Consider the following 19887-nt stretch of genomic DNA (forward strand, 5'->3'; position numbering starts at 1 on the left):
TGGCTCACGTTGTTCTGAAAATATTTGTGTATTGGAATCCTTGGGTAAGCTAACCTAACTTTAGAACTTAGTCTTCTGTTTGTGGCGTCTTGAATTGTCTGCTTGTTTTCATCACTTTTGCTTTAATTCTTGTGCACTGACTTGTTTGCTAAACTGAAAATCCAATCAAAGTTCTCACTCTCAGTGACGGCCCAGACGTTCTCACTCACAGTGATGGCAAACTGCCACCAACCTGAGCCCAACAAGAGCTGAGGTGTGGAACACTGCGAAAACTAGCCCGACAGACGGTCACTGACAGTTGCTGACAGTCGCTTGGTGTGTCCCGGCCTTTATTCAGTATTATTTTATTGCCTTTACTACATTTATGGGTCTCGAACATTGTAGTACCGTTGCTGCCTATTCTAGGTCAGAAAGCTCTCGAATTTTAATCTAAAATATCTTATTTGTGTTCCGAATAATGAACGAATGTCTTACAGGTTTGGAACGACATGAGGGTGAGTAATAAATGACAGAATTTTTATTTTTGGGTAAACAATCCCTTTAAGTGGGATAATGTGAATCCAGCTAGTTGTTATTGCAGAATAAACCCCTTCAGGCTGATGGAAGACTGTACATTATCCCCTTAGTAATATATTTCCGTCATCATTTCTTCAAGTTAAACTTCAATTTTGGCAGGTTTGTCATAAAGATCTTTGAGTTTTGGTTTACATTTGATAGTGTTTTTTTTCTTTGCTAAATGTTTATTTCTGCTGTGTTTAATAAGCTGTTAGAATAATCATAAAACTGGTCAGAGCATATCATCTTTATCAACATAAATTTTACCACAATCTTGATATGGTATCTACTGGAAATTTAAACCTAATGCATCCTAATGTTATTGATCCATGATTGAAGGATCTCTGAAGAGAGAATCAATGTCCCCGACTCTCCCTCAGACACATGCAGTGTCCTGTCCAGCCGGAGCACTAGAGGGGTCAAGCGTTGACCTTTCTGCATCATTAGACCCTCAATGGGGTGGCACAAATGCGTTTGCCCATCAACCAGCATCGGAGGGGAGGGGTGTGTGCCACAGAGAACAAACGGGAAAAGGGGAGCGTGAATTGTTAATTCTCTCTGTTAGGGAGAGGACAGTGTGTGACTGCTCCTGTCATTTTGAGACATTCCCTGGGGCAGGCTTCTAAATAAAAGTCACTCAGTTAAAACAAACAACCCCTGAGGCCCTCAGGACACAGACCAGACATGTCCAACAGAGCGAGCTAAGGAGGACGCAAGAGATTTCAGGTTGAGAGACAAGATGTACGGCTCTTAAAATGATAAATAGCTAACACTTCACAGTAAGGTTTAATTTGTTAACATGAATGCATTAAGTATCACAAAATAACAATAAACAGCAATTTTCCAGCATGTATTAATCAAAGTTAATTGTAAAAAGATACTATTTGTTCATTGCAGTTTCATGTATGTTTATTATAAATGTTCATACTACACATTCAGGTCCCACACATTCTTTGGTTTTTCAGCATTTTTGTGTATTTGAACCCTTTCCTACAATGACTGTATGATTTTGAGATCCATCTTTTCACACTGAGGACAACTGAGGGACTCATATGCAACTATTACAGAAGGTCAAACGCTCATTGATGTGCCAGAAGGAAAAACAATGCATTAAGAGCCAGGAGTATAAACTTTTGAACATTATGAAGATGTGTACATTTTTTAATTTTGCCTAAATATCATATTTTTTCATTTAGTACTGCCTTTCAGAAGCTACAGAAGACGGTTGCATGTCTCCCAGAAGACAAAATAAGTTGAATTTACCCTGATCTTCAAATTCATGTTCTTAATGCATTGTGTAAATAATAATAATTAAAAAAAAAAATCTCACTTATTTTGGTAAAATAATTAACATTTTGCGGATTCTGCAAGGTGTATGTAAACTTTTGACCCCAACTGTATGTGACATGTTAAAATGTTTATGGGGAAAATAATTTGGACCAAAAATAGTACTGCATTTTCAGTATTAATTTATTGCTGACAACAGTAATGCTTTCAATAAATAAACTTAATGTTAGACACTGAAAATATGACAGCAGTGGCCTAATGATGCGTTTTGTTTAGAGAAGCCAGAGGAAATGAGGAAATTTACATACCATTATTGACAAGGACGTGAAGTGGCAAACCTTTGGCTTTATATCTCTGGACAAAATGCCGCACAGATGTCAAAGAGGCCAAATCCAGGTACATGAACTCCACTGAAAGCAAAGAGATTACAAAATCAGTACTAAAGCAGCACCTATAAGAACATTAAGCTGAAAATTAAATATGCAATTCAACAATATAAAGCTTAAAACAAAAACTCATGATTTATCACCCTTAAATTTAGCTTTTCGTGTTAAAAAAATCTCTTTTGATGCTTTGTTATCTTCAATTCACTTCAATTCTACTGCATTACATTAAAATCTGAATTGCACTTTTGCATCATGCTTGGTACCAATGCAAAATCAGGACCTGAATAAGAATTTCCAAGACATTCTCAATTCAATTCTGAATGGCACACAACCGTGGTAAGCACACACAATGAATTGCTCAAGGACGACACAACCATGTGAACAGCAATAATACTGAATCATCCAATAATGTGAGGCCTTTACTAAGTCTTTTCAGGACACAAAATGGTTCACACACTTGCATGATCACAGCAATGAAGTATATTCAATATAACAACAGTATTATTCCACAATGCACAATGCACAGTATATTTTCATAAGCAGCTCATAATAGTCAAAGCATTTGCCCTCCTCAAACAAAACAAGTAAACACAGCTTGTCAGCTTGTTTTACAGGGCTTGGTTTTAAAAAGTAGTTGCAGGCTAAATGTCTGTTGATTCATCCAGCCTTCTCATGAGGTTGTTTCGTTTAATAACCTTACTCTGTTGGTCTGTACATCAAAGCGCACGTCCAATTAGTCTCATTTCAAAGCATGCAAATTATTCCACTCGCTAACACTCACGTAAGGTCAAAAGGACATTTCTCCCATCTTCCCAAATAACCTGTCAGTGTTTCAACGATTTCGCTTCTTTTAAGACACACAACAAAATCACCATGATTGCTCGAAGATTACTTACGAAACTACCAACAAAACAATAATGCCTACCAGGTGAAGCTGAATTTTAATGTTATTGAACTGCAAATCAATAAAGTCTTGAAAATACAGCTCAATACTGTACATCTTAAGAACGTAATGTGATGTTAGGTCTATTTTATGTTTACAATAGGGATGCACCAAAATGAAAATTCTTGGCAAAGCCGAAGCTGAACAAAAGCAAACAATGGGCCGAAGGCCGATTACCAAACACGGTTTTTCGTGGCTTTTTTTTCACCATTGCATAAATTAAATAGCCAAAATGTGCTTTTTACAGTTTTGTCTTGCTTTTCAAAAAACCAAAAAAATCAATTACAAAACAACAATTTTAAAATATTTACTTAACACTGAACATTTTTTAACATTCTAGTAGACATTATAGCCTACCAACAAAGCACAATTTAACTTAAAATGAATAAGTTAGTAATATAATATTCTTTGCCCATTTTTAAGACCCCCTTCTTGAATTAGGCATGTGTTTTTTAATGTACAAAACAATGCAGCCTTGCTGAGCAAAGGAGAATGGTATAATAAATGTATTAATAGAACTGTTGTAATGATTATCATTATTTTTGTCTAACATTTATGAATGTTGACTTTTATTTTGGCGCAAACCCGCAAGAAGACCTCAGTACTACTTTTTGCTGACAGCAGCAGATTTATGAATGATTCTCAATAAGCTGTTTCAGCGCAGATTTTCCTTGCACAATTTCCTTGCGCACAATTTGTGCGTGTATTAGAAAACATAACGTTCTGTAGTTTATTTACTAATGGTTTAAGGCCATTTCGCGATTTCAGTCACCATACAGTAACCAGCAACAACCAACCCTTTTTCCTTCTCATCGGAGACAATGAGACAATGATTTTTGCATCTTTCTGGGACAGTTTTAAATGCGTCCACACTGCCGACATGTTTGCTGCATTAGTGCGCACCTCTATTTGATCACGTCACGTCATTGTTCGGTATAATTTATTCAGCCTTTTCGCTTATTCCGAACACTGAAAGAGCTTTTCTGCTATTTCCGGCCGAATAATTTCGGTTGCCGAACATTCGGTGCATCCCTAGTTTATAATCTTGAAAACTGTAAATTAACTATCAGTCTGTCCAGTTTCTTTGATGTAACACTATTAAACGTTCTTTAAATTTGACATCTGCTCCATTTATGGAACTTGGTCTCTAACACCTAATTAAACTATAATGGGTTTTATATCTCTTTTTAACGGGGGTCACAATCCCAATCGTGGAAACAGAAGCTGGAGTTTTGCCCACTCATCCTTCCTGTTCTTGTTCTCCATCAACATTAATTAGGCTTACCATTCATTCAGTCTGACGGGACTAACCTTTGAGCTAATAATGGCTCCCAAGTGAGAATTAGACCATTACACGCCTGCCGGGGTGGACGGCAAGAAATGTACACAGGAGGCTCTATAAAAGAGCAACGATACTTCAAGGATGTTTCCGTAAATGAAATGTTTAGCGGAATTGATGATGAGCTTGTCAGAACATGTTCAGCTATGGGTAGAAATTTGATATGACAAAGTCATTGTTTGGTTTTTCATTTTGTATAAGCCCAAAGCCAAGCTTTTAAAACTGCAGCATCTGCAAGTTCCTCTAATGTGAATCAAAATGCTGTTGTGTTTACCTCAATGAGCCCTTTGGGCTTTCAGCTTATGAAAATTACACTACATTAAAATATTCCAGTCATATGCACATCATTGCTTCAATCAGTTTTAGTTGTCATGTTATGCAAATCCTGGTATTTTGTTCATTTTTTCCCCCTCCCTGCATAATAGTGAGGTGAGGCAAGGTCAATATGACAAAACGTTCACCTTTACTATGCTATCAAAACAGAGTCACCAAGAGTAAGATGTGGTCCTTGGTTGTCTAGCAGATGTGTGCAAAATTAGTAAAAATGTGGTGATGGTCTTTAAGCGACTGTTACCCAAATTAGCTCCTTATTACACTCAAGATCATCCAATTATCATTTCATTAGTTTGCAAAAACATTCAATGAAATAAATTAAATTCCATCTGAAATTGCATTACATTAATTAATCAAGCCTTCTCAACAAAAACAACTAAATAGTTTAAATGAATCTGTTTTGGTCTCGTTGTATGAACCTAATTTCAAATAAATATCCAATTACAAACTAAAGGTTTCAAATTTTGCCACCACTTAAAGAACATTTCAGACCATGTGAACTGGCTTTGCCACTCTAACACAGTACTGAAATTAAAGAGATCCGTGTTTATTAAAGACACAATATGTACGTTTTCGCTGCTGGAGAGTGCATATTCAAAACAAACATAGAAGTTTGATGACACAGTGATTAAGTGTGGAATCATGGGAGTTGTAGTCTTCATCCTTACAGCTGTTGCAATCTGACTAGACGTGGGCAGAAATCATGTCCATGGATGAGCTAATGTATTAAAGACTTATTAAGGACACCGTAGTATGAAGTCATGGAAGCAAAACGAGGACACTGGAGCGATTGCTAATGAAGGATGAGCCTTTATTAGCTTTTATTATGCCGCAGTCATCCACTTCCGCTTCTTCTGGTCATGCGTATTTAGGAAAAAGCAGAACTGTTTTATCATACTAGATACATTTGAGTGTGTTGAAAGTTCTGTTATAAATGCTACTCTGTGTGGTTGTCACCAGTCTAATAAAATGCATAACACATTAAAGTGTCTTTGGGGTTTCCATGTTTTCTACCAAATAAAAACAGAAAATCGAGGGTGTATGACGTCATTGGCAGGCGTCGCAATGACACGGTCCATTACACAACACTGTAAAAATGACAGTAAATTTAATGGTAAAAGACTGTAAAAATGCTACAGTAAAAACCTCTAAAATGGTTAACGGTAAGTTCCCCTACTATTTACGGTGAAAAATTGTATTGGACATTGCTTGTAATTTTACAGCAATATACTGCTTTTGGAAGTGAAAAAGAAACATAAAATTTACAGCGAATATCCGTAAATTGACATTTCCAGAATTCCCTGCGGTACATTTCAAATGTGATGTTTTTTTTTTTTTTGTTGAAATAACTATGTTTCTTCTTATTTTATTATTTTATCAGTTTTTCACATTATGGTTGTATGTTACATCTAATGTTGTTAAATTAATGTTGATTGCATTATTTCAGTTTCATGTGTGTTACCATGATAGTGCCACCTGCTTTTGGTGGTTCTCAGTGTATTACAAATGGCGCTTTTCCACTACACAGTACCAGCTCGCCTCGGCTCGCCTCGACTCGGCTCGGCTCGGCTCGACTCGACTCGGCTCTGTTTGGTTTTCCACTGTGTAAAAGTTGTACCTGTACCTCTACAATAGTACCTGGTTTGTCATAGCGACGCTGCAGGAAACTGCCGTGACGTAATCTTCTACGCGACACACACCCGGTGTCTGCACCTCCTCGTTTGACCACGGCGTATTCTTCCGAGTTGCCATAATATGTAATGGATTGGATATGTCACGCAATCTCTGGCCAAACTTTCTAAAAATGGTGGGTTATTCTGGATACTATTGCTGGCGCGTGCAATGATGACGCAGTGAATAGTGACAATTCTCTCTGACCAATCAGCAGTCTGCTGTGTTTTCACGTCACATTTAGTATCGCCTCAGCTCGCTTGGAACCTCGCCGGAGGTGGTACGAAAAAAAGTACCTGGAAGCCGGTACATGTACAACTTTTACACAGTGGAAAAACAAACAGAGCCGAGTCGAGTCGAGCCGAGGCGAGCTGGTACTACTGTGTAGTGGAAAAGCGCCAAAAGGTACAAAACAGATTTCAGCACTTCAAAAGGTTGGTATATTAACATTATATCAGTTAACAAAATTATGGTATTTCAATGTAAATTTAAGTTAAATCTGTAAAACCGTAAAACCTAAAACGTTGCTACCGTATTTTTTACGGTATAATTCTGGCAACCACAGCTGCCATTTTTTTACCGTATATTTTATGGATTTTTTTAGTGTAGTTAAAATGTCTTTTTTCTCTGGATTTAAACATTCTTTGAAACATCTGGGATAATGCAAGTACACAAGTCAGCAAAATATATACTACTGATCTAGTGGTTTTTGAATATTTTGATCAAAAAATCTTACATATTGTATAATATGGCTTATATAGTATGCCTCTTACTGAGTACGTTTACATGGACAACAATATTCCGATTTTAACGCGATTAAGACAATACTCTGATTAAGAAGCAACCATGTAAACTGAGATTTTTGATTAATTTAATCCGACTAAAGTCATAATCGGAGTAAACACAAATCGAATTAAGACAGGTGGAGTATTCCTATTTTAGTCGCATTATGGAAGACATGTACACACCTTAATCAGACTATTCCCCTTGTGTAGGACTTTTCGCCACATTCTGTGACAGGATACACACTAATGCTGCGTTCCAGGCAGGTTTTTGAGCTCGTAAATCACGTGTTCAAACCACGACTCAGGACTTTGTAGCGTTCCAGGCAAGTCACGCCAAGCATTTATTATTTTTATAGTATTAATAATTTGATTGCAACGTTATATTGTCCTAAACTCAATTTTTCCACCGTGTGCCACTGAACACCGCACCCCTAGAGGCTTTATTGTTGTTTCTCGGGCTATGTCACGTCAGAACTCGGAACTGGGAGTACGTCGTCGATCTACAGGTAGTACGAGTTCACGTATGGGAATTCACGGGTTTGAGTGCCGTTCCAGTGCACTTTCACGGGTAGAAGTTTGGAAAAACACGGGTAACGGGTTGTCTGGAACGCGGCATAACGCTCTCAGTTGGTTGCGCTTTGGTTTCATTTTTATTTATTTATATTTTGCTACAACATGGGCTTAATCAATGCTCATTGCTGATAAATAGCCTAGTTTGTTATCATAATTTTTAGTTTTATGGAAACGTTTTTAACATTCAACCCCCTTTTTCATTAGTATAATTTGTAAGTATTTATTTTAATTTTGTGAACGGGATTTCCGCTATTGGAATGTCTTAGGATGCTTTTTACTTTTACTATCGAATTCATGATCTTGGTTTTGCTTGCATATATAAGGCTACACCTATCAATTTTAAGATTAAAACAAATTCTTAAAAGATGGATTTGTTATTTTTAATTAAACAGCATAACAAAAATAAATTAAAACTAGCTTATATAGCATTTATTAACAAAAACTAATAAGACGAGGCATGGACTCCATCACATGCTGTTATATGCCGACTAAACAATTTATTACAGGGCGTGCAAACACTGAGCAATCAAAATAATTAATAAAAAAAATAATAAAAGAAAGCCTCCAAAGCGTAATGTGAGGTAAATGGCAAAGATAACAGGGTTTTCAAAATGAAAACAAACAAAAAAAGTAAAACTAAACTGGCTTTCGGTGACTGTGCTTGCGTGTGTTTTTTTTTTTTTTTTTTTTTTGTCCTAAAAACTGACTGGCTCTGAAATGCTCGCTGTATGGATCAGACGCTTTGGAGCAGCACAGCACGCACTCGCACAAATGCGACCACGGCAAATTTTAACTCACACATTCTAAAATATTTGTTGCATATGTCCAGTGCCACTTCAAGCTTTTGTAAAATTAAAACCCAAACATCCAAAAGTCTATAAGGAAGATGAACTGATAGCGTCGCGTGTGGACGCAATGATGTGTGTCATTAATCGATCTATGTACTATAACATGTAAAACGGGAACATGAAAGGAATATTCTAAAAGCAACTCATGTAAACAGCTTAATCATATTATTGTCTTATTCAGAATAAGGTCATTAATTAGATTACTGGTGTCCATGTAAACGTAGTCAGTGTAATATGTAATGACAAACATATATTTTTTTGAATCCATATCGTTTTATACATACAGTATTTTGGACTATTTTGGACTGCCTGACTATTTTTGGACTAACTTTGAAAAACACAACTACGAAAAAAAAATTACAATACGATGACCACAGCTAAGCTCATAGGTGGCGATGGATATAAGCATAGGTATAAACCAAATGCCGTACCATAGATTTTCCCTACAAAGAGTCTAAACACCCCAGATATCAAATGAAATCCACGCTGAGAAACTCCTTCAGTGGCTGCGGCTTCATGACAAGTGTCAGCATGTTTTCTTCCTACCAGGATGACATCTAGTGTTTCTTGTCTCTGCCATTTGTAAGCTCTTTCAGTAGCTGTGGTCTTAAAAGCCTCAAAGACCTCAGGGCAAAGTGGGAAGAACAAAGACGTGGGTCTTTAGGAAGTTATATTTGCTCACAGGCATCTTTCCATTCTTATTTGCTCTTCTTATCGGCAGGAAAGCATGCAGTGAAGACTTATCGCTTCTCATGTTGCTCTTCGACTGAAAATTACAGCCAAAAGCTGCACAACGTTGGCATCGTATCAGTATTTTATATTCTGAGATGTTTTGTATTTGCATTGATCAGTATTTAAACATGAATAAAAGTATTAATGAAATCTTATTAGGCGATTTTGTCTCTTTAAAAGAGTTGGATTAAACTGCTTTATATCCAGTCATAAAATTTTAATGTTTTACACAGAGCATACTTTGCCAAAATGTGGATGAATAAATCAAAAGTCTGTGAATATTGAACTGCAAAAAAGAATACTATTTAGTCTTAATGTTCCGTCTATTGTCCTGAGAGTTCACATGATGAACATTTTACCATTTCATTAGATAAAACTATTGTCAGATACACACATTAACTCAAAGCTCTTTACACTCCAAACTTCCAAAATATAAGTATGAAATTATGACAGAAATATATTACCAGTGTGTAGTAAAACATACAGGTGCATCTCAAAATTAGAATATCTATGAAAAAGTTATTTTTTATTTTGTTCTTTACTTATTTCAAAAATTGAAACTGTCATATATTCTAGATTCATTATATGTAAAGTAAAACATTTCCAATTTTTTTTATGTTTTAATTTTTATGATTAGAGCTTACAGCCCATGAAAGTCAAAAATCCAGTATCTCAGAATATTAGGGGAAAAAAAAGGATTTGCAAAACAGAAAAATTCTTTAAAGTATGCTCATTTATGCACTCAATACTTCATCGGGGCTCCTTTGGCACAAACTGCAGCATCAGTGAGGTGACATGGAAGCAATCAAAAGGCACTATTGAGCCTTCAGCTCATCAGTATTGTTGGATTGATTGTTTCTCACCTTTCTCTTGAAAATATCCCATAGATTCTATATGGGATTCAGGTCAGGCATGTTGGCTGGCCAATCAAGCACAGTACTATCATGGTTTACAAACCACTTGGAAGTCCAGCTGGAAAAGGAAATCAGCATCTCCACAAATCTTGACAGCAGATGGAAGCTTAAAGTGCTCCAAAATCTCCTGGTAGACGACTGCATTGACTTTGGACTTGATAAAACACAGTGGACCAACACCAGCAGACGTCAAAGCACCCCAAATCATCATTGACTTCAGAAACTTCACACTAGATTTCAAGCAGCTTGAATTCTGTGCCTCTCCAGTCTCCCTGCAGACTCTGGGACCATGACCATGAAATGCAAAATTTACTTCTATTTGAAAAGAGGACTTTAGACCAATCCAGTTATTTTTCTCCATAGCCCAGGTAATATGCTTCTGACGTTGTTTGTTTCAGAAGTGGCTTGGTAGACCTTTTCCTGAAGATGTCTGAGCATGGTGTGTATTAATGTGCTGACGCCGGTTTCAGTTCACTCCTTGTGAAGCTCTCTCAAGTGTTTGAATTGGCTTTGCTTGACAGTATTCTCAAGCTTGCGGTCATCCCTGTTGCTTGTGCACCTTTTCCTACCTAATTTCTTCCAGTCAACTTTATATTTAATATGCTTTGAAACAGCACTCTGTAAACTTTTAGTAATGACCTTCCATGATTACCCTCTTTGTGGAGAGTGTCAATGATTGTCTTCTGGACCACTGCCAACTCAGCAGTCTTCCCTATTATTGTGGTTTCAAAGAACAAGAGATACCCAGAATGTATACTGTTGGGATGGTCATTTAATGAAACTCAAATGTAAATATTCTAATATTTTGAGATACTTGAATTATTTTGAGATCATGAGCTGTAAGGGCTAATCATCAAAATTTCAGTTTTTGAAATAAGTTACAGATGCACCTGTACTTATCAAAGTACTTATAACAACAATAATAATACATAAAATAAATTAAATAAAGTACTACTACAATTTTGGTAACATTTAATATTATTTAAACAGTTAATCTTTATTATGTAGCAGTTTTTTGCCAAAAATTAAAAGAACTGGTCAAATTTCATTTGATAAAATTATACTATTTATTAATTTGATTACCACCATTTTAGATCATAGATTCATTTTAATCACAAATCCACACAGAATGCAGGAAAATTAAGAATTTCTGTAAATATAAAACCTTTCACAGAGCATGATTATTGTTAAAATTTAAATAAGCAAATTGTTGAACTTTTATTTTAAACAATTAGATGTCCTTGTTGATAATTAGAATTTTTATAAAATCATTATGCAATCCCAAAAAAATTCAAATAAGAAAATACAGAAGTTGGAAAATAATACATTGGATTTCATATTGTTACGAGATGTGCAGGACGAGACGAGATGATATTCAAACAAACAACTATATTTAATATCAATCTTCAAGAGGAACAAGGCAGGAACAGGTAGGAACAGAGATCTTCACACACTTCAGACAACATTAAGGACCGACAATAAACTCAAGAAACAGACAGACTTATAAATGGTGACTAATCATTTAACACAGGTGACGGTGATGACACAAACGAGGACTAAACCAAATGCTCGCAAAATGACAGGGGGAGACAAAAACAGACGTGAAATGTGACATTACACCCCCCTCCGAATAGGCGCATCCTCGCGCCGTAGAAAAACAAAAAAGAAGAGAGGGGTGGAAAACCAGAAACCTTGAGTCCATGAGGGAGGGGGCTTCGGTGGAGGACGCAACCGAAGGAGGGGGACCAAAAAAAAGTCCAAGTGACAGAAACGACAGTCCAAGGGGGCGACGACGGTGGGAGGAGCCAGGGAGAAAACAGGAGGGACCTGAAGCAGGAGAGCAGGACCCAGATCACAGCCAGGATGACGGCCCACGGTGGAGCCGACGGAGGGAGGAGCCATGGTGGAGGAAGGACCGCCGACTCCAGGGGGCCGACCGACAGAGGCGGAGCAGTTGGCAGAGGAACCCGAGGCGGAGATGGAGAGCCGAGGGACCAGGGTGACACCGCGGATCCGGAGGGCCAAGGCGGAACCGGAGGCTCTGGCGGCCGAGGCGGAGGCGGAGATCCGGAGGTCCGCGGCGGAGCCGGAGCGACAGAGGACAAAGGCGACGCTGACGGGAAGGAGGAGCCTGACAGAGCCGGAGGGACAGAGGGACGAGGCGAAGCCAGAGGAGTGGAGTCCCGAGGCGGCGGATGGTCGACGACTGGCCAAGGCGGAGCCAGAAGGACGATGGAGCCCGGTGGAGCTGGTGGGCCGACGGGCGACAGTGGAGCTGAGGGCGCAGAGAGCCGTGGTGGAGCCGCAGGGTCGGAGGGCCGAGGTGGAGATCTGGGCTCGGAGGCTGGAGGCGGATCTGAGGGAACCTCCAGCCATGCCCCCGATGTGAGCTGGCATCCCTGCGGCGAGCCCACTGCATAGATGGTGGGCTGAGGGTGAGCAAGGGGACTGGCTGATGACTTCAGGGACTCTGGACGGCTGGACGGAAGCAGCGGGGACTCAGGACGGCTGGGCGGAACCAGCGGGGAACAGGCAGATCCAGACAGACGAGGGCGGGTGAGGGGGGAAGTTCATGCAAGCCAGAGGTTCAGAGAAAAAGTCTATTAAATCAGGCGTGTTATAATCCACAACTTCGGAAAAGAAGTCAATTAAGTCCCCAGAAATGTCTTCCAGCTCACCCCCAGCGGTGTTGCAGTGGGCAGGGCTCTCCATTTCCCTCACCTGCTCCACGTCGCAATCCACCGTCGCAGATGTAGAAACCGGCTCACGCACCTGATCAGTCGGAGAGGGCTCTGGCTCTGTCGCTCTAGTCCCTCATCCGCGGTGTGTTCGGGTTCGTGCTCTGCGTGTCGGGGTGATGGTTTGCTGCTCTCTGGGTCAAGAGTGGGGCTGATGTCCTCCTCGATGAAGCCGACAGTCCAGGAAGATCTACAGGACGCCAGCACCCACTCGATGTATTCGGCGATGCTCTCTCGAGGACCCTCCCCGGACAGCTGCGCTTTGGTGGTGGTGTTAAGTCCCTTATGGTAGAACGTGCACAGGCAGCTGTCCGGGTAATGTGTCAGCGGTGCGAGGAACACAAAGTCTCTTGTGTGGTCCTCGAGAGAGCGGTTCCCCTGCTCCAGGAGGATAATGAGGACGTTGGGGTCATCCATGAGGGGAAAAAAAATAAAAATAAAACACTGATACAAAAAAAAACGGAAAAGAAACGCAGGGGAAGACGCCGTGAACTGTTTCGGTCGGTCCTTCTGTTACGAGATGTGCAGGACGAGACGAGACGATAGACGGTATTCAAACAAACAACTATATTTAATATCAATCTTCAAGAGGAACAAGGCAGGAACAGGCAGGAACAGAGATCTTCACACACTTCAGACAACATTAAAGACCGACAATAAACTCAAGAAACAGACAGACTTATAAATGGTGACTAATCATTGAACACAGGTGACGGTGATGACACAAACGAGTGTTATGCAGTTATCTGCTTCATGAAAACCTCTCTGATCCTCAAGGTGTCCTCATTCCTGAGATTGACTGTTATAAAGAGCACCACTCCCTTATGTTTATAGCCCATCTCTGGTTGATTGAATTTGGTTGTATGGATGGAAAAAGCCCTTTGGGCCCCTTACAGTGCCCTTGACCCGAATGCTATCAATCCATGAGATCAGCCCAGAATAAAATAATGAAGGGAAGGGGGAGAACGGGATGGCAGGAGGGATGAGAAAACCAGGTGCAGCGAACAGAGATTTGGATGGCAGAAGAGGCGTGTGGAAACGGCTGATAATAGGCCCTTGCTGCATCGGATCTATTTATCATACAAACAGAAAAATATTGTCTGTCTGGCCCTCCCATTAAGACTTACAATTACATACCATTTCAATGGTGACTTAGAAGCAAAGCTCTCATACCAGTGATAAAATGCGAGTGTCTATTCCTTTCAGCTCTTTGGCACAGCGTGCACCTTTCCAAGGCTGAGTACTCAACCGCATAATTAAACTAATTATAGTTACACAATTACAGCAATTACCCACTACATTACATTAATCGTCTGACGCTACCCCAGTTTAGAGTGTGAAATGCCATTCTGACCGGCAACCCTTCATTACAAAAAACTCTCATTCATCCACAAATATCAGAACGTTCTTAGACAGCTTATCAAGTGCAAGTGACAGCCTATGATAGACCAGTTTCACAAAGTTGACTTGAAGTGAATATTATATTTTATAAATATTGATCTGGCATCATTTTTAATCAATACATCATAGCAATTTTGTAAAATGACAGAGTTCTCCAATCGTTTTGTGTGTGCTTAAACTCCGCCCCCTTTTTTTTACAACTGATCTGCAACCACCCAATCAAAAACTGGCAAACTGAATCAACACCCCCTCCTTAATTTCACTTGCTTTAAATATGAAACATTAATGAAATGTGTAGTAATTACATCCTTAACAAGTCATAAAATGTCACTTTATACCACATAGTCTAGTTTCATAAGTATGCTATAAAAAGTCATTGACTCTCCTAGTTTCACCCTTTGCACACATTAAATGATTTGAATTTATGAGACTGGGCTGAAAGAGTATTCAACAGAGAGGACATAAACAGGAAGAGTGATGTCTCTCTGTGGTGACATTGTGTATCATGACTCATAGAATGAAAGGGCAGCGGGGTGAGATACAGCTGAGTGTGTATGAGTCTGTCTATGTGTGTGATATATCAGAACATGCTCATGGGGCAAAACCCTAATGATGTATTATGCCCTCCCTTACAGATCTGGCCATTAAAAATGCGTCTTTTTTCACGCGGCAGCCTGCAATTCAGCACGCGTCGCCACGCGGCGGCCTGCAGGGGCTTTTTTAGGTTTTTTTAAAACGTTGTTGCGCTTCATATAATATCCACCAGGTGGCGCAAGGAACAACATTCTGTGGCCAAGCCCTGCACAAAGAGGGCTATTTGGACAGTATTTATGTCTGTTGTTTCAATATCTGGCGCCATAATCGGTAATTCATTCTGTATGTAACGGCAAAGTATTTATAATTTCGTTTCCTTTTTATTAAGTTAATTTAGAAAAAAAAATTGGAGCATTTTTGTTCGTTAAACGTAAGCTTTTTGTTTCTTAAAGACCAAGCGGCAGACAGTGAGTTGACCTACTCTTTCAATTTGCCTTCTCAAATCACGAATTGGCTAAACTAAAATCCATAGATGTAAAATAAAAGAAATAAATAATAATAGATATAAATATGCGCTATTAGGTGCATATCCAATCGTTTGTGCGGAGAGAGCAAAACACATTTTTAGGACATGAAGGCTCAAGCTCGATCAGTTACATTTTTTTTTCAGTGGAAAATATTTAACCGTTATTTTTTTGTCAGACATGATAAATAAATATGTAGAAAGACTTAAATTACTACTTAACGAAAAAAACAAATAGAAAACAAAAACTGTTTTTATTATGTAGCTAGTCCATAGAGATGCATTTCTCTCTAAAGGCGCGCGTCCAACGAGGATATGAGGACTGTTAACTGCATCATCACTGACTCAGAAAACAGTAGTTTCTAAATAAATAATTAAAATATCTCCTTACTATTAGACAGTCATGGTATTTACTTTTGCCAGTGTTTTGTGGTAAGCTTTAAACAAGGAACCCTTCCAAGCTGTGCTGAACGTGCGCTCAATGCTGCTAACAGGACCGTCATGGTAGCCTGGTCTCGTGGTTCCTCCAGCGCTGCAATTTTTTTTTAAATCACCGCTGAATGTCTAAAATATAATTTTAGCCCGCATTTGATCTTTGACGGACTAAAATGCAGGGCTGTAATACGTCTTAAAAGTGGAACATGGAAATATAATGGATGTACTGCGAAAAAAGTTTTATACTCGACATTGTTTCCAAATGGTTAAATGTGAGATTCTGGAAATGAGAATTAAATTTAGCGTGTCGGGTCGGGAAGAAAATTATTCTAAGTGGGTATATATAGGCTATATATTCTAAGGGTATATATATAGTTAGTATCATAGGCGGAGCGTGTGTAAGGCTGGGGAAGGCTTGACCTGGGGCCAAAAAATGCCACTAAATTGGACATATTCCCCTGCCCAAACAAAATCAATATATTACGTCTGTTGACAATAAAATGAAAATGAATAGAAAATGTAAATTGCGGCATTACATTAAGATCAGATAATCTGCACCGTAATTCTTTTTAGGCGTTTTTACAGTGTTATAACGAACCACACACGATTCTGTTGGGTTAGGAATGCAATGTCTATCAGAAGCGTTCAAATGAGTCTTGTCAGTTTTGTTGAGTGCGCGCAACTCTTGATTTTTAAAAAAATCATAAACAACAAAGCTCAGACGCACCTAAAATGTAGCTATAAGTAAGAGATTCGTTACACAGGGAATACAACGAAATCATGGTTTACATTTAAGATACAAGTTCATTTAAGATATAAGATAACATGTATATTGAAAAGTTCTTTAAAAGCATCTGGATGCAAAAATAGTATTTTTTAAAGGTGTTTTTAAAGCATTTGCTTTATGGATTAAAATACTAATAGGCTAATAAATAATTTGCATATCGGACAAAATTGCGTTGCAGCAAATCCTCTAAATTTTAAGATATATAGAACAGAGAAACATAAAATCTGAAAATATAAGCAGCTACAATTATTAAAGTTTTACATATACTCTATGCCAGTATAATTTGTAATTATAATTATTTTATAGTATATTCTATAACATTATAATTTTAATAGAATTATAAAATAAATATAATCAGCCCTGTTTTAGGCTTTTCCTTACTTTTATATTTTAGACATTCATCAATAATGGAGATAAATAGAAAAATTTCTCGCCATTTCTAAATTGGACGTGCCTTTATATAGAAATATCTTTAAATCTTTAGGCCTACAGATTACATAATGAACGTTTCTATTTTCGATTTGAATTATTTCGTTTTAAAGTGGTAATTTAAAGCTTTTGTTCATTGTGAAGCGATGTTCAAGAACAGACGGCAGAAAGCGCATCTTCTGTTTTCCTTTATTTTATAAACGCATGAGTTGTTTATAGGCTATTGTGAGTGCACTAAAATAAAAATGGACCCGTTACAGGTCAGAATGATGTATTACTCCTATACCTTTATAAGCAAAAATGAAGAAATTATTTATTTATTTTCACACAAAAAAAGTGATTGCACTGGTGCCTCCATTTTTTTCACAACCTTTCAAACATCTAACCTCACAATTGTTAATGAGGGTCGTTCGTGTCACTTTTAAACTTGCCATTTCACCTTTCACCTTCCCCCCAACCTATGAATAAAGGTGAGAAGAGCTGGCTTGGCTCCGGGGGGGGGTGAAGTGCTAGGGGTGTCTCATTTCTCGTTAGGTTGGAAGGGTAGGGGGAAGGGGAAGGGCCAGATAGGCCTCCAAACAAAGAATTTTCGGGACCTCATTTCAAACGAAGGGCTAAGAGAAATTTCCATTTTCCAACATGCCTGCTCACTCGAGCAAGCAGACTTATAAATATAGGTAATTTTTGCCATTAATAAGGATATTTATGACAATTTTTCATTATATGTATATTACCTTTAATCTTGTGTTTGTGTTTATGGTGTTGTTCTGTAAATAAACGTTTGCAAAAAATCGCTAAAGTTTGCTAGCAGATAGCACTGTTTGCACTGATTGATATTACAAAATATATTTTTATGTCATATACACTTGACTGCAAGTTAGAAACATGGAAGGCCATGTGGCGAGGGAATTTCCCACACCCCAGTCATTTAAATCAGTACATAATAATGAAAAAAAAAAAAATACCTTACAATTAAAAAGAAGCAGATTTTTACCATCTGAAATTTCTTAAACCAGTGAACCCCTGTAAACATTTCAGTCCAAGGATCCAGTAAACCAATGCGCTCAAATTGAAAGTTCAAAAGGAAATTCAATGGAGTAGAATTTAACACTTTCTCAGAGTTAGATTTTAACACTTTCTGGAGTTAAAATATTAATCATTTGGAGAGTAATTTTAACTCTAAAATTTAGTTAATTATAATTTAAACTCTTTAACCAGTGTTAAAAACACTTCTTAGGGTAAACACAATATGTTTTATGTGGAAATGACTACACTGAAAGCCATACTCTCAACTAGCTGCTTTTATTTCAGGAAATACATAGATTGGATTTTGAAATTCCATGCATGTAAACACTTTGAAATTAACTGCTGTCATAAAATACTGTAAAATCTAACAGCAAAACATTTACATTTAATACATGTCTGCAGTGCCAACAAGAAATGTTTAGTAAAATTGTATACAGCATAGTCAAAAACACATCATTGCATTATATAAAATCAAACCTGAATAATTATAAAATAGTGCAGTAGTATTGTGTAACCAGAGGTAGATATACATCAGATGAAGTAACAAGAAACAACTCCACAGTGATACCAGGATACATTCCATGAATTAGTTTGAGGCGCCTGAATAAAAACAAAACTGAAAGCTGAAGGATGGAGCACAGAGGACAGAACTTAACATTTTGCTTAAATAAGAATACTGCTTGTTCAACTGCCTTGCTCTCAGTTCTTTGACTTCAGTTCTACCTATATCATTATTATATACATTTGTCTTTAAAAAAAAATATGTACAGGCTGGACAGAGCATCATGATACTTTACTTTACTTGAACAGCTCTTCAACAATACCCAAGGTTTCACATGACTGACAAGGCGAAACTTCTCAGTCCAAGACGATGTAAAAGGTGGAAACCTGTGCTTTTGATGTCCCTGAGGAAAGATGATATGGCTGAGGGTTTTCTTTAGTGGCCAGATGATGGTCATCAATACTTTGGCATGACCGAAACACAAGATAAACATCCCTTTATAAACAATAGGCATTAAAGGAAGAGTCCACTTCCAGAACAAAAAAATACAGATAATTTACTCACCCGCTTGTCATCCAAGAGGTTCATGTCTTTCTTTTCTTTCTTCAGTCACAAAGAAATTGTTTTTTTTTTTTAAGAAAAGATAATCGTTCAGACAAATGTAAAAATATATATTTTTTTCAATAACATTTTGAAGTATTATTTAATACTTACCAGTCCTTTGACATCCAAAAAGCAAGAAAACATGTAGTACATCAGCTGAGCCCTGGTCATCTTTTTTCAGTGTTGTTTTATCTCAAAAACTTCTGCTGGACTACACAATAACATCAACAACATGTTATTTACAAAATAAATCATAAAATTACAGTCACTTACTCTTTATTAACTGATTACTAAACACATAACTCACCTGAATTGAGAAAATCTGAGAAACAAATTTCGTCCAGTTTTACTACTACTTCCCTCCATCCAGCACTTCTGTCAACATCCTGACAATGAAGAGAAAACATGTAATTTAAAACAACCTGTTAGTGTGATTGAAAATGCAAAATGTTTAATATGAAAGCCACGAACTCTCATAGGTCACGAGTCACTACTAAAACATTTGTAACGTTAGCCGTTACGACTCAAAACATTGCAGGCATT

General features: G+C 37.9%; 1 protein-coding gene across 2 annotated transcripts in view; it reads right to left on the minus strand.

Moving 5' to 3' along the window:
• Window positions 1-19887, minus strand: part of dhrsx (dehydrogenase/reductase (SDR family) X-linked) — an 83504-nt gene that overhangs the window by 29055 nt on the left and 34562 nt on the right. For both annotated transcript variants that reach the window (XM_073842735.1, XM_073842734.1), the window contains exon 4: window positions 2151-2252. In XM_073842735.1, the coding sequence (XP_073698836.1) occupies window positions 2151-2252 (102 nt within the window). The remainder of the gene's footprint in view (window positions 1-2150; window positions 2253-19887) is intronic.

This window comes from Garra rufa, chromosome 6 (assembly GCF_049309525.1).
Source record: "Garra rufa chromosome 6, GarRuf1.0, whole genome shotgun sequence".
Classification (NCBI taxonomy): domain Eukaryota; kingdom Metazoa; phylum Chordata; class Actinopteri; order Cypriniformes; family Cyprinidae; genus Garra; species Garra rufa.